Here is a 14,901-nt window from a genome sequence, read left to right as displayed (position 1 = left end):
GCTGGATCGAAGCAGAAACCCAGTCCGGAGCTCTGAATCGGATTGCTGGTATCCAAAGCAGCCAGATCCGAAGCTGGATCGAATAGCTGCCCACTCGCACAGGTCTAGCGTCCGTGCAAGTCTGAATGTGCCCAGATGTCCACACATATCTGGATGTGCCCAGAATGTCCTGATAACATTTGAACTCTGAGTCACTTCTGTGAAATTTCATCAGGTTTCATAGCATGACTGGCCAAGGATGTGGCCAGATGGCTAGAGATTCTGGCTTAATCAGATGTCACAGTCACTATTATGCAAGTCCCTGCCTTGCACAACATGTACTGATGGGTTTGATGTGGCATAGTTAATATCTAGCACAGATTACCCCACTTCGCTTCTTTAGGGGCAAAGCAGGGTTTGAGATATATTGATATCCTTGGTTAATGGATCTTCATATGACAGGATCCATTAGCTACATGGATCAAATAACTTTCCAAAAGCTGGTTCCAACTGGCACATATTCCTCCTTAGACCAGCAAAGGACTTAGGTGGTAAGGAACAGACAGGAAGAAAAGGAATTCTGCGTTCTTTGATGTAGACTGATGTCCCACTTGACACTCAACCACAGTGGTAAAGAAACATATAACTAGAACCAAGCCGATTAGGGTCAAAGAATAATTAGTGTCCTCTGTCACTGGCAGTTATTACTAGGAGTAGAGCTAGCCACCTTGCAAGGTAGCGGTTTCACATAATATAAACATATCTAATCTGGGAAGGTTTTATGGTTGCACTAACCTAGACTATCAGAGACATGGGTTCAAATCTCTATTCACAATCTTTCTGTGTGGCTTTCGAACAGATTTTTACAGATATTAAGGTCCTGAAGACAATAGGAATTAGTCACCTAAACACTTTTTTAAAGAAGTCCTGAGCTTAATATTATTCTGTGTCCATTCCCCACCTGTACAGTGTAGAGAATAGCCCTGCCCTACCTCACAGAGGTGTTAAGTGGATAAATGCTTTAGAGACTGAAGTACATAGACACCCTGGTAATAGGGGCTATATATGTAACAAAGAGAGATGGATGTATTGATATATCCTTTCAGACAATTACAAGGTTTGATTACTTAATCCAATACTTGTATTCCATTGAATTCCACTGTCTAGACTGACAAAGGTCCTAGGGTTAGTCCTTAGAAGAAAAAAGCCCAGTTTGAGCTGATAGAAGTTTTAAAGCTGAAAAGGGACAACTGATATGGGTAGGTGCCCAATGCCCATTGTTTAAAGGCTCGGGAGAGCTCTGCTAACCTGACTGGATCTCTGCATGTCCTTTCACAGCATCTATGAAGTAAGCTGTGGCTCAACAACAGCACGTGCATATTTGATTCAGTTAGTCTATAAAGTGTACCTCTACCCTGCCTTTTGCCTGACTTCAGATTAACAGAACTAACTACCTTTCTCTGATTGGATCAATGAGATGGTTAGTGAGTTTCCTGACATCAAGTCTAGAGAACTATATTCAAAGGAGTTGAGGATTTTACTAAGAAGCAAGGCAGGGTCTTATAGGAGAAAATGCAAAGCATCCAATCATTCCTAAATACCATGCCAACTTGCAACCCCAGAAACTGGCACAAGAAGCAAAGGGGATTTCCAACTTTTATATAGAAAATCATGGGGTCACAAGTCAATGAACCAAAGAGAGAGAACAGGTAAAAGGTAAAGAAACATCAGCAGTATTGCCAACCCCACTGTACCAAAAACCATGAGACAAACTCTTAAAAAATCAAGAGATTGGCACATAAATCATGAGATGCTATTTTTGAAGTGTGTGTGTATATGGGGGTGTGATTTGTGAAGGTGTTGGGGGCTGTGGGGGGGGGGTGTGGGGTGTGTAGCCTGGAACAGGGGGTCCCCACACACCCGGGCAGGATGTGGGGTACCATGGATCAGGAGTGAGAAGCAGCAGTAGGGCTAGGCAGGCTGTGGCTTGGGAGTGAGAGGCAGACACACAGAGACACAGACACACAGACAGACACAGAGCACCCAGCTGGTAAGTGGAGGGGAAGGGGCAGGGGGAGACGGGAGGGATGTGGAGGGTGGGAGATTAAGGCCCTTGCAGCGAGGGAGGGAGTGGGGCAGGAGCAGGGGCAGGAGTGAATGGGGCTCCGGGGCTGGGGCAAGTTGTCCAGAGGCACGGCTCCATGCAGCAGTGCACACCCCTGGGGGAAACATGGGGGCACGTGTCCTTCATGGGACAGAGGTGGGCTGCCCACTGTGGGCTGGGGCTCTGTGCCTTGCCCCAGGAGCTCAGCCGCACAATGCCATTGCCACCTGCCAGGCGGGCAGGGGACATGGGACATGCCGGCTGTGCAGCACATCCCCTGCCCACCCAGCAGCAGGAGGCACACAGGGGTTGCACAGCTGAGCTCCTGGGGCAAGGCAGGGTATAATTCTGTGCCCATCCAGATTATAGACTGTGCATGCACATAATTATCTTGGTGCATATAATTACCAGTATACATTTTAGCTCAGAAAGGGTATATGGGATTTTAATCATGCTCAAAATGTAATGAATATTGCCACTGTTTTTTGCATTAATATAAGGAAGATAAATAAGGCCAAAGCGGAAAAAATGATCCACACTTTTTTTTCAAACAAACAAAAAACATTGTGTGTTGGAGCCGAGGTTTTATCCCATTCCTGATTTAGTGGCAGAAAAAACTGAAGTTGCTACTTCAGCCATTGTAGATTAGCAATGGGAGGAAGGTCAGACTTAAGCAGCTGATGGAGTTAGACATCTGCTTGGTCAGAATCGAGATGCACATGGTTAATAAGCTATTGGTTTATTTTCTGTTTTCTTGCTTCCTAGCAGTAACAGCTCATAACTTGTTGTTTTTAATTTGTGTTGCCAGCCTCGCTTTGGTAAAGATACAGGAAGCTGAACAGAACAAATGCATTTTCATTTGTATGTCCTTGATCAGCTGGACACATGTTTTGCAACACACACACCTGCAGTCTGTTGTGAATGAAAACTCCAGCTCTTAGGTACAGGAAATACATCTGATTCTTGGCTTATTTGTTCTGTTTTTTCCAGTTGAGGCTGATCTGCTGCATACATCTCTTTAGTTATCTGCCCCCATGTTCCTCTGGAACAACTTTCTCTGCCTCTGAGCATCCTGACTCTTCCAACCTTAATCCTAGATTTATTTCCTCTCCCTGTCTTCTCTCCCCATGCTTGAACCAGAAGCCCTCATAAGACCCTCCTTCTGCCTTTGTTTCAGGCATCAAACACATCTGAATGTTGGGACTTGGGTCAGTCTCTGAACTTAATCAAATGCCCATCTCTGGGCCTCCTCCCTTCCTCTTGCCATTCACCCTCTTCTAAACTGGCCATTACAGTCAACTTCTCCCAGTCCTACTCCATCTACAGATCTTGTCTGCAGGGTATAGTGTTACTTGTCTATTCTCTACATGTTGGCTGGGACAGAGAACAATTGGGAGGCCATTTTCTCTGAATGATGCTCTGCAAAAACGGTTGGAAGGTGTGCAATGTTCCATTCTTAAACAGTAGCTAAGAGGCTAATATGCACTTCTTATGGAGAAGCTAAACCTCCTACCAGCAAAGACTATAAAGCAAAGTGCTTATCAGACCTCAATATGCTAATATTGGTGGCTTCTAGTTTGAAAGGAATCATCTTCCTTCACAGGTGTTCCAGTTGTTGGCTCCAGGGAAGTTCAGCTTGTTCAAGGGAGCATGAAGAAATCTTCGGCTCACAAATGCAGGAGAGCTTGGAGCATTTTATAAAGAAGCCCCCAAATCAAAGCCCTTGATTGTTCAAGAGGCAAAAAGGCACTTGAATTAAACGTGGGAACCAAGCAGAGCTGAAAACCGCTTGGAGATGAATACATTGGCTCTTTCGTTAGGTAGCTCCTGAAAAACTACTGTTTTGTTTCACCTATGTCAGGAACTGAAAGAGTTGGTTGCATCTGGCTCCAGCTGCCACTTCACTTCTGCAATTTAATCTCATTAAAGTGCATTATGGCAAATAATTACCTTAATGAAGACTCTGAAGGAAGAAAGGAGAGAAAGAGTTGAGACTGAAGAAATGGAGTCTGTACAATTGCTGCATTATAATTTACCTGCATCTTCTCCTACCTCTTAGTGAAGTCAGCTGTTCCCAGAAGAAAAATGTGATGTACATCCTCTTCTCAGATTCATACAGCCCAGGGACCTGTGCAATTAGGACCAACAAGAAAGAGACTGTAATTCCCAGAATGTACATTTGAAATGGCAAAACTTTAAAAAAAACGGTGACTGGTACACAACCATCTGTTCAACAATATCTGCCACTGGACACCATCAAACTGATTCACTGGCTCCATGCGCAATCCTAAATCAATTGCAAGGGCTGAATACTCACTTTCAAAACCATTAAGATCTTTTGTAATACCAGTGTAACTCTTCTGCCAGGCACCAGTTGGCAGCAAGAAGGGCTGGGTTCAAATTTTGAGGTACCCAATCAGTTTTCACTGTGGCTCAAGCCCCGACCCAGACATCTAGGATCACTGCATTTGGCTGGGGCAGCCCACATCAACAAAACCTTCTCCTCACAAGCAGTACAAACACAAAAGGACAGAATTATTACAGGTAACAAAGGCAAAGAAAACAAAGGAAACACCAAAGGCAATTCAAACACTCTTAAGTATAAGGTATAGTCTCTAGCTTGCACCCCCTTTGGGGAGACTCCATCCCTGCCCGGGCAGTCTTGGACATGTGAGCTCATGCAAAGGATTAGTTCTGGAGGCCTGCACCCTATACCTGCCACTCAGCAACAGGCTGGACAGGAGGGCCCACACCAGAAAGTCCTATGAGCTGCTCCTTGGGGAGTTCTTAGCAAGCATAGGTCCTTCTGTGATGCAAGGTGTCCCACATTGCTCCCTGGCAAGCTGTAGGGCACTGATCTCCACTTCCATGTGGTAGCTTTAAGGGGGTGCTTGTAGCTTCAGTCATCATACTGCACCCCCAAAATTCTTAGCACCAATCACACAGCTCTGCTTTGGAGGAAAAGCTGCAAAAAGAACTCAGAGGCCATGACCAGATGAGCACAGATATTTGTTTCCCCATAAGGGTTGGGCGAGGAAGGGATGCCTGATGTGGGCAGCTCCACCCCAGCCAGGCAGACCAGGGCTAGGATCCCAGGGAGAAGGAGAGGGAGTGGGGAATAAACCCCCTCCCTTCCCCATTCTCCTTAGGGGGCCACGCCGGGCTGGTGCCTGGCCATCCCCCACCCCTGCTCTGGCTAGAGAGCAGAGGGGCAGGGCCAGCTCTGTTCACTGAAGCAGACAGCACAGCCCAGCCCAGGGCTGCAGGGCATGTTGGGATATTGGGGGACTGATTTAACTTAAACCAGGAAGGGGTCTGGGACAGAAGTTCCATAAACTGGTTTGATCCAAATCAGGTAAGTCTGATACTACATTCATAGATTCATAGATTGTACAGGGCTGGAAGGGATCTTGCAAAATCATCGGGTCCAGCCCCCTGCACTAGGCAGGAAAGATAACTGGAGTCAGGTGACCCAGTTAGGTGACCATCCAGTCTCCTCTTGAAGATTTCCAGGGTAGGCAATTGCACCAGCTCTGGAGGGAGTTTATTCTACAGTCTGGACACCCTAGCTGTAAAGAAGAACTTGACTATCATATTCATGTTTGCCAATCTTTCTCCACCAAGTAAAGGTCTTAGTATTAACTGTTGTAATATGGAGGCAGGAGTCAGTCATCAGTATATGGCATTTACTGTATCATAGATGGTAAATTAGAAATAATTTGATCCCAACAAATTGCTGACTTTAAGAAAATCTTAAGTATTATTCTGCACTGAAATAGCTGTATAATGTATTCCTTATTCAACCCAAAGGACCAAATGCAAAAAGGCATAAATCCAGAGAATAGTATCTTTCCTCAACTTCAAGAGATCTCAACTGAAAGCACAGTTCTGCCCCAGGACAAATAGTTCTCTTATCAACAATGTAATTCAAGATTGCAAGACATTCCTTTGCAGAATAACTTTGTGTTACAGTAGTGGCTTGCTGCCTCATTGTGACTGTATGGGAACCAGGTTTATCTTAAACCAGTTTTGGCCATTTTGAAACTGGTTTTATGTGCACTGAACTTCTGTTCTGTTACAGGTTTAAATCAGTTTCTGATCACTTAGACCAGTTTATGTGTAACTTCTGTCCCTATCCTGAGACTCTCTCTCTCTCCCTTTACCTGAGGCTTTCCCTTCATGCTGGCTCCTTTGGTTGAGGCACTTCTCTAGGATCCTCCTCCCACACCAGCTCCAGCCAGCCCCTATTTCCTATGTATGTGGCATGACATCAGCTTAGCTTTCCCAATCAGGGCTTGTCCTGCTTCCATGTGCCTCTCTTATCCAATTAGTTTTAAAGAACACTGCCCAGTCTAGCCAATAAGGCTAGGGAAAGGGCCAAAACAAAGGGTCCTTCCTGCCCACCTTGTTCAGACAGCATGCTTCTTTTCAGATTAACAAGCAGACAAGATACAGCAAAGCAGACACGTATTAAACATGGTCATATTCAAACTAAAACAATATTTACAGCAACATGAAACTAGAACCCATTTTGCAATACAAAACTTTTTTTGGGCCCCACAATTCAAAAAGGATGTGGAAAAGCTTGAGAGAGTCCAGAGAAGAGCTATGCACATGATCAGAGGTCAGGAAAACAGACCTTACGACGACAGGCTGAGAGCTATGGGGCTCTTTAGCCTGGAAAAGCACAGGCTCAGGGGTCATCTGATGGCCACCTATAAGTTTATCAGCAGGAACGTTTGTTCACCAGAGCGCCCCAAGGGATGACGAGGTCGAACGGTTATAGACTCCTGCAAGACCGTTTCAGGCTGGACATAAGGAAGAATTTCTTTACTGTCCGAGCCCCCAAGGTCTGGAATAGCCTGCCATCAGAGGTGGTTCAAGCACCTACATTGAACACCTTCAAGAAAAATTTGGATGCTTATCTTGCTGGGATCCTATGACCCCAGCTGACTTCCTGCCTTCGGACAGGGGGCTGGACTCAGTGATCTTCCGAGGTCCCTTCCAGCCCTAATGTCTACGAAATCTATGAACTGCTTGTACATTTTGTGCGTGTTACACCAGGGAGCCATCTCACCCCGTATGATGATCACTTCCCACTCCTGCTGTATTCTTCAGGAACAATGGAGTTTGGGGCCTCAGGAGCAGGACTACTTTATATAGGACATGAATCTTTTTTGGTGTCTGATTCATAAAGATGGTAAGACATGCAAAAGAGCTTAGGTTGTTTGTGGACATTGGCTCTTAGAGAAACAAATGTAAACTCCATTTTCACAAGTACATCCACAAATAGAGATCTGCCTACAATTGAGTCTTCATTTCACAGGAATGTAAAGGGCAGGGGGGAAGGGGTAGAGAGGAGGGGGCACAGATTTAGCCTTGGTTTGACCCAAAATGGACATATTTTGGGTTTCTCTGCAAAATGAAGATGATGAGGGTTGAAGGGGGAGTTGAACAGAGTACTTTGTTTGATCTCTAAGCATTTTCTTTGTTTTCAGGTGTTTATCCCAGGAGAGTTTGTTTTTTGGTTATGATAACATCCTGCTAGAACTTGCTAGTACTGCTGTGTTACTGATCCTGGTTTGTGGCATGGTATATTTAACCTGTGAGGATGAAGTTTTCAAAGGCATGATGAGCTGGGTGCTTCACTTCCTTTGAAAGCAAATGGAAATTACTAGCCTGATTGCAATTTGTGCTTTTCAGGGTGTCCTCCTGTTACCTTTTGTATTTTATAGACATCAAATATAATAATGATAAGAAAGACTAATAAGAAGAAACCATATGGGCAGACTGGAATCCTAGGCTTGGCTCCATTACCTATAACAGAAAGAGCCAGAAGGCAGCTCACCAAACATTTTTAAAAGAAAGTATCCCTTTTTTTGTAATAAACCCATAGATATATGGCAAGTGAGAAGTGGGAAGCAGTATGTATACAAGTTACAGATTGCTAGGCATGCTTTGATCACTTTTCTGGCAGAATCAGCTGTGAAATGCTCTCTTCTCAGGATGAGTTAATAGAATAAATGCATTTTAATTCAACCTTTTAAAACCTCACCTTGAAATTTCAGGCTTCAGTAAATTTTCCCAAGTGATGCTGCAAGTTCCTGCTCCCACTAATTTCCTGGTGCGCTGTATGAATGCAGCCAAGGCAAACAATAGAATCTGCCCACTTGTGTCATTCATCCATGACATCTAATTATTCTCCCTTGTCACCTGCCTCCAATATTGGCTTCCTACTCTGTATTTTTACTCTTCCACATGGAGTACTTTCAGAAACCCTTGCACCTCCCCATCAGCACAGAAAAAACAGTGAAATCTAAAGCATAACCAGAAAGAGTTAAAACTGATCTGGAATTACAAGCTCCAGGGTCCCTTTTAAAATATGTACAACAAATTTCTCAGTTCTCCTCTCCACCAACACTAACAGGTCCTTTAATATTTTGCAGTGTACAATTGTTTGTCATCTCTTATATTTCCCCCGCACACAGATACACACACACACACGCCCATGTCTCATTAGAGGCCCCACAGGGATGGGCTATAAGCTCACTTTCCACAGGAAAGTTACCCAGTTGTCATTATTGAGAAGCTCTTTAAAACCTAGTTATAACATAATTACTCCAGTTGTTAAAATAGACTCAGTCTAATAGAAAATGTTTTTACCCTCCTGGGAAACACAGTCATTTCAATACTAATAATGTGTTATGGTATTGCCTCTGAAAGGAATTATTTGTAGTGTATAGTTATAGAGATTTTAAGTTGAGGGCTTTTACTCAGTCACACCTTTTTTAGTATGTTTTATATATTAGGATAAATTATGCCCAAGTGCAGAGGTAGGAAGCCCCTGGGACTTTTAGTTGGAGTTGGTCTGTGCTGTAAAACTGAAAAAAGGAATCAGCCAGAGATTCAACTGGGAAGAAGGAAAGCTGTCAAAGTACAGATCTCTGGGCATTCAGAGCAGGTTTGGCCGGCTTGACTGGGTTTCTCCACCCTGTGTGAACTAGCTGTTTGCTCCGACAGCATCCTCTACACAATCACTTCACCTTAGCTTCACACCTCGCCTCCCCCTCTTACCTGCTTCTCCCCAGTCCCATCAACTTCATCCCTCTTCTCTTCATTCATCATACAATTTAAGCGACCCCTCCGAAGTAACTCCTGCCCTGCCAAAAAAATAATGGATCTAATAGGCCATTTGCTGCCATCACGTTGCTCACTCTGCTTGTGTCTTATACCTCATCCCTATCTCTGAGTTTACCAAGTGTACAAAGCACTCATCATCATTCTCTTTATGTAATCCAACCATGACTAGCGTGGGACAACATCACTCAGAGTGAAGAATATGTCATACCTGTACATTTCCAGCATATTTTATGCCAATACCAACCACTGGGCAGGATGTTACTTGTTTCCACATATAGATCAATAAAGTGTCAGGCATCTTCTCACATTCATAATTTTTAACTTGACATAGTACATGTGAAACACTGAAATATAACTCAATAAATACATAGGTATGGGCAAAATCAGCATTATATTTTACACAATCTAATCCCAGGCCATTTTATAAGCCTCAAATTTTGTTTTTCTTCACATCTTTGTAACCTGACCCTTTTCTAAATAAAATATTCAATCTTGTTTTTACATTTTTGCAGGGTCTGGGGTCAAATTTTATCTTCATCAAAATAACCTTAGAAATTTGAAAATGCTGATTTTTTTTGGTAATAGGATCATTTTTGTTGTAAAACAGTCTTATTAAGTTGAGCAAAAATAAATATGTAAGATTTACAAAACATAACATTTTCAGATTTTGTCATTCCTTTCCTCATCCCTAATTCTGACTTAGAAAACAAAACCCAAGCTGCATTATCCAAGATGCAATTGTTGTGGAATCATAGTTCAAGTATCTCATTAGCTCCTGTCATGATACCCTAGATGTTCCAGCTTGCAGGATCTTTATAAAGCTGCTGTCCTTTCTGAAAATGCTTTCTGCTCCTTTTTCTTGTGTGTCCTTAATAGCTTGTTATAGAGGTAATAAACTCTTTGCTCTTCTTGGCTCTCAAAGAAGGAGGCTGAGATTTTTCGGCACAAGCGGTGTGCATAGGTTTCCAGAAATATCATGGCATATATAATGCAAAAGAGCAGTCCAACAACAAGCGCCACAGAGTTATTAGGTGGGCTAGGCGGTTTCCTAGTGCAGTCAGCAGAAACAAAGGTCAGATTCTGATGGTAACTTCTTTGAAAGTCTATAGCCGTTGGTCCTCCATAAAGGAAAAGACTTGAGAGAAAGGGCACAATGTTTACTTTGGCCTGAAACAAAGAAAATAAAAGCTTCAACAGAAATCTTAACAAGTAATTTGGCCATTACAAAATATCACTTTGTCAATGGGAAATCACCATTATACTTTATGCAGGTTCACTGAGATTAGGAGATTAAAATATATACATTTTGGGCTGTGACTGAAAATGATAATATGCTTATGTGGGCATACTATGGCAGTGGTAGTTTACTCTTTAGCATGTGGGTTAAATAATTTCTCAGTCCATGAGTTTCTGGATATAAATTGTAATTGGATTTAATCACAAATGGCAGCTAGGAAAAAACAAGCTAGATGCATCATGAGATGATTATACTTGCTTCTGAAACATCCAGAAAAAGGGGAAGTGGGGGAAATGTTAAAGCAAGAAGATTAGACAACAAGAAAGAAAAGAACACCGGAAAAGGATTTTAAATGTATTGACACTGGAAAGGGTCCAAAAGGGCAAATGGGCCTAAACTGGAAAAAAAAAGTATTAAAAATAAAAGGAAAAGATCTAGTATATTTTGGGCATTGTATAATCATGATTTAACACTAGCCACTCTCTGAGGCAAGACATCACTTGAGGTCTGAGGAAGTGCTGGGATCCTACTTTTTCAAGAGGAGCAATTTAAGTACCTGCAGGTGTGTCTACACAAGACGCTTTACTGTGCAGGAGACTAATCTACTGTGCAGTAAAGTGGTACCATGTATATGTGCATGGCACTTACTGCACAGTAAATTAGTGTACTGTGCAGTTTGCTAGTACCTGTAAATACAGGCACTAGATTAACTGCACAGTAGTTACTGCACAGGACTGCTTGTGTAGACACAGATGGGGAGCAAGTTTACTCTTGGTCAGCTACACCAGTAGAGGGCCACAGGGGATGGGGGAGTTCTCTGTCCCTGGTCCTGGTGTTGCAGCCAATCAGAACTGGGATGGAGTCGCTCTCTGCCTAACACCCCCAACCCCCATCCTGGCACTGCATGGCTCCCAGCTCCCCACAGGAGCTGGGAGCAGAGCAGTGTCAGGACTGGGGAGCTCTCTGCTTCCCCACTCAGGCAGGAGCTTGCTGGCAGTTGTCCTACTTGTGGGGCAGCTGCTGGTGAGCCCCCTGCTGGGCTGGGATTCCCAGGAGTGGGACAACTTCCAGTGAGCCCCATGCTGGGTGGGAAAGCCTTGTTGGGCACAGGACTTGCTGGCAACTGTGTATCCTGATGTGCATGGAGTTGGGAGAGCTCTGCCAGCTGCAGCGGCAGCTGTCTCCTGGCCCCATGCACATCAGAACCCCTCCCAATGTGCACGGGGCTGGGAGACAACTGCTGCTGCAGCCAGCAGAGCTCTCCTGGCCCTGTGCTCATCGGGACCAGCCCCCGTGCTCCCTGCCTACCCCTGGGCTAGCATCCTGAGGGAGCCTGGAGCTCCTCCTGGCTGCCACAGGGCTGCAGAGTAGGGCTGCTCCCATTGGCAGTGGATTTGGTTCCAAGAGGTTGCATATGTAGATGTGCTCCCGGGGAAGGCTTGCTGCACAGTATTTTACTGATTACCTGCACAGTATTTTAGTGCACTGTAAACCTGTATTGCATTAATAGCACATGTAGATGCGCCCTGTGAGAATTGAGAACATACAGCCCCTCAGAGGAAAGAGCAGGACTATGAAAAATGTGGCCTTATACAAATATATATATATGCTTTTGGAGTGTGCTTGGGGACCACTTTGTGCTTCAGATGTCACTGTCCTTCTGAAATTCATTCTATTTATCTAACTCAGACATTTAGCTTTAGCTGGTAATGAAAGCTGGGCATTCCTATATTTAATGACATGGACTAAGAACACTAGGATTGGTATTATTAGTAGTACTATTATTTGAACTATTGAACCTAGGAGCCCCAGTTACTTACATTATATTTTATGTTGAGAGTTACAGGCACTGTGGGAAGCTCAACCATCTCTTTCACTGCTGTGTGTGCCAAGTAGAAGGCGATGTGGTCTGTTGCTATGATCACCACTGTCAGCAGCAGCATCAAGGTGAGAAGCAGCATGCGCATGAGGCACACCATTGTTTCCTCCCGCGAAAGCTTCAGGCCAGTTGATTTGATAAGGTTTTTGGGCAAGCAGGCCAGCAGGTTGGTTGTTTCATTCTCCACAGCTAAACACTCCAGCTTCTTGGTGATATAAATGTTATCAAATTGGAGGTTGGTGAGATAGCTTTTCAAATACCAAGCAGACTCAAAAAAAAGATAGGACATGAAGAAGCCAGCCACCACCCTGTTGCTTATGAGGACTGCACCCTTGACCAGCAGTTCAGTAGCAAAGAAATCTTCTTTTATCTTTTGACTAGCAAGGCCCAGCTGCTGCCTAATTACAGAGGTATTTCTATCCACAAGAAGCTGAAAAGGTCCATTCATGGGCTTCCAGACTAATAAGCTGTCAAAGACTGGTTTGATGTGGTGACCAAACTCCCAGGAAGCACTCCCCAACAGGGCAGTTGAATTCAGAAGACTCTCAGAGGAATTCTTACAAATGCACTTAATAACCTGCAGTATGGTTTTAATGTTTCCCATGATATTTGGTGTTATATTAACTGCCACAATCATGAAGCAGGTAGACAAGAGAAGCCTCCGGCCTTGTTTAGTACCTAGCGTAGGCACAATAATAGTGACCATGCAGCGGAAAGGATGCACCAAGAAAAGGGCCAATAGAAGCAGAAAACTGAAGAAAGCAGCAGTTGCAGCAGAGAGATGGGATGGATACTCTAGTGAAGCAAACAACCAGTTGTAGAAGAGGCCACCTATTAAGGCTGTGATGCAGCAGCACTGCAGAAATAAGGCCAGGAGCTCATTGCAGCTGGACGGAACTGGCTTAGAGTAGGTAGACCATGCGGCTGACACGACTTCCTGTATCTTTGGAAACAGAACATCTTGGCAGTAGATCCAGCCTCTCCACCTGCACAAAAAGAACCAATGGATGCAATGATACAAACCAGAAGTCTATGTAAAACAGTCAGGGAGAGGGGAGGCAGAGTAACATCCAGCACCAAACAGTCCATGACAGAAATAGGACAAAAAGACTCTGTCCAATGACTTTCCGTTATTTTTCTGGGCACTGGGGAGGGTATAAGGGCGAGGATACAGTAGCTGCAAGAACGTGGCTTCTTTGAAATGAAGTACTAACAGGTCTCCTTCATGCCTGTCTTTCCCTGAATAGAACTTGTTTCTCACTTCTGTCTCTCTCTACAGGCTGTAGAGCTTTACTTAGCATCTGGGACTTGGGAGACTTTCCTTCAAAACAGAACAGGAAAATCATAGAGAAGCAGGGCTGGAAAGGACCTCCAGAGACCAACTAGTTCAACCCCCTGCCTGAGGCAGGATCCTCCCTATCCAAACTATTCCATAGAAATCCTAATCTAAGTGGTACATAAGACTACCCTCAACCCTGATACAAGATAGACCTAATACCCCAACATGCCACAGGTAAATTAGGGGAACTATGGCAGCCAATGTCCTACTTATATAAAATGTTGTCAATATATGCTCAAGAGATCCCAAGTAGAGGGTCACACCCCCTTGCCCCCAACAGAACAAGGCAACCCCCCCCCATACAAATCTGACCATGGGGTAAAATTCCTTCCTGAACCCAAATATGGTCAAAATCTCAAAGTCTTTCTTGGAAGCTCAAAATTAGTAAATTGCAACTCACTAGCTCTTTCTTAAATATAATGTAGAATAATATTATACCTGGTCTGCAGGCTCTTTGGTATAAGGACAGTCTTTTTGCTTTTGTGTTAATACTTAGTATAATAGGGTGATAACCCATAACTGGAACTTCTGATACAGTAGTACAAATAATAGTACTAATAATAACATCGATCCTACAATTATTATAATTGAGCAAGGCAGATTCTCTTTAATTAGCCAATATTTGATTATAGTCTATGAAGGTAGACTAGGATCTTTTCTTCTTTATAACATAAAAAACCAGGGGACATTGAGTTAAAATGTGGCAAATTCCAAAGGCTAAAAGACAGTATCTTTTCACACAATACATGCTCATGCCTAGAGAAAGTCACCAAAGATAAGAATTTCACAATATTCTAGAAGCATTGATTGAACATTTATATGAAAAGTAGGACTCCCCAGGATTAATAAAAGCAATCATTCTTGTAGCAGTGTTAAAACTTGTGTTCATGAAAAAGGCAGTGTCTAGCTGTTAGAGATGTGGATGAGATTTAGAGGGGAGCAGACTGCCCTGCACACTGTGGGCTCCATATACCCTTCCCTAAACCCATTGCTTGCCGGTCACTGGTGGAGACAGGGTTCTGGATTAAATGTCACATCTATTTTCTGCATCCTGTGACTCACATCAAACATAGCCCCTGTTATTCTTTGGGAAGAGCATTTTGAAAGAGCAATTTTGGAACAGCTTTTCCTTGAATGTTCTACAGATACCGTCAGTTTTGTAGACAGTGTGAGATTGAGATAAAAATGTATTCTACATACCTGCATCTGTGAAGATCCCCCAT

At 43.6% G+C, this 14,901-nt stretch overlaps 1 protein-coding gene across 1 annotated transcript; it reads right to left on the bottom strand.

The window, feature by feature from the left end:
- Positions 1–8,554: 8,554 nt before the first annotated feature.
- On the bottom strand, positions 8,555–14,901 carry OCSTAMP (osteoclast stimulatory transmembrane protein). The gene is made up of 3 exons (XM_006275243.3): positions 14,879–14,901; positions 12,281–13,325; positions 8,555–10,390 (listed from the first exon to the last, which is right to left on the bottom strand). The coding sequence occupies exons 1-3, from the start codon at positions 14,899–14,901 to the stop codon at positions 10,037–10,039; spliced, it is 1,422 nt and encodes a 473-aa protein (XP_006275305.1). The 3' UTR covers positions 8,555–10,036.

This window comes from Alligator mississippiensis, chromosome 9, assembly GCF_030867095.1.
Source record: "Alligator mississippiensis isolate rAllMis1 chromosome 9, rAllMis1, whole genome shotgun sequence".
In the NCBI taxonomy this organism is placed as follows: Eukaryota; Metazoa; Chordata; order Crocodylia; family Alligatoridae; genus Alligator; species Alligator mississippiensis.
The sequence above is the reverse complement of the archived record's forward strand: the minus strand, read 5'-3'. Positions and strand labels throughout refer to the sequence as shown.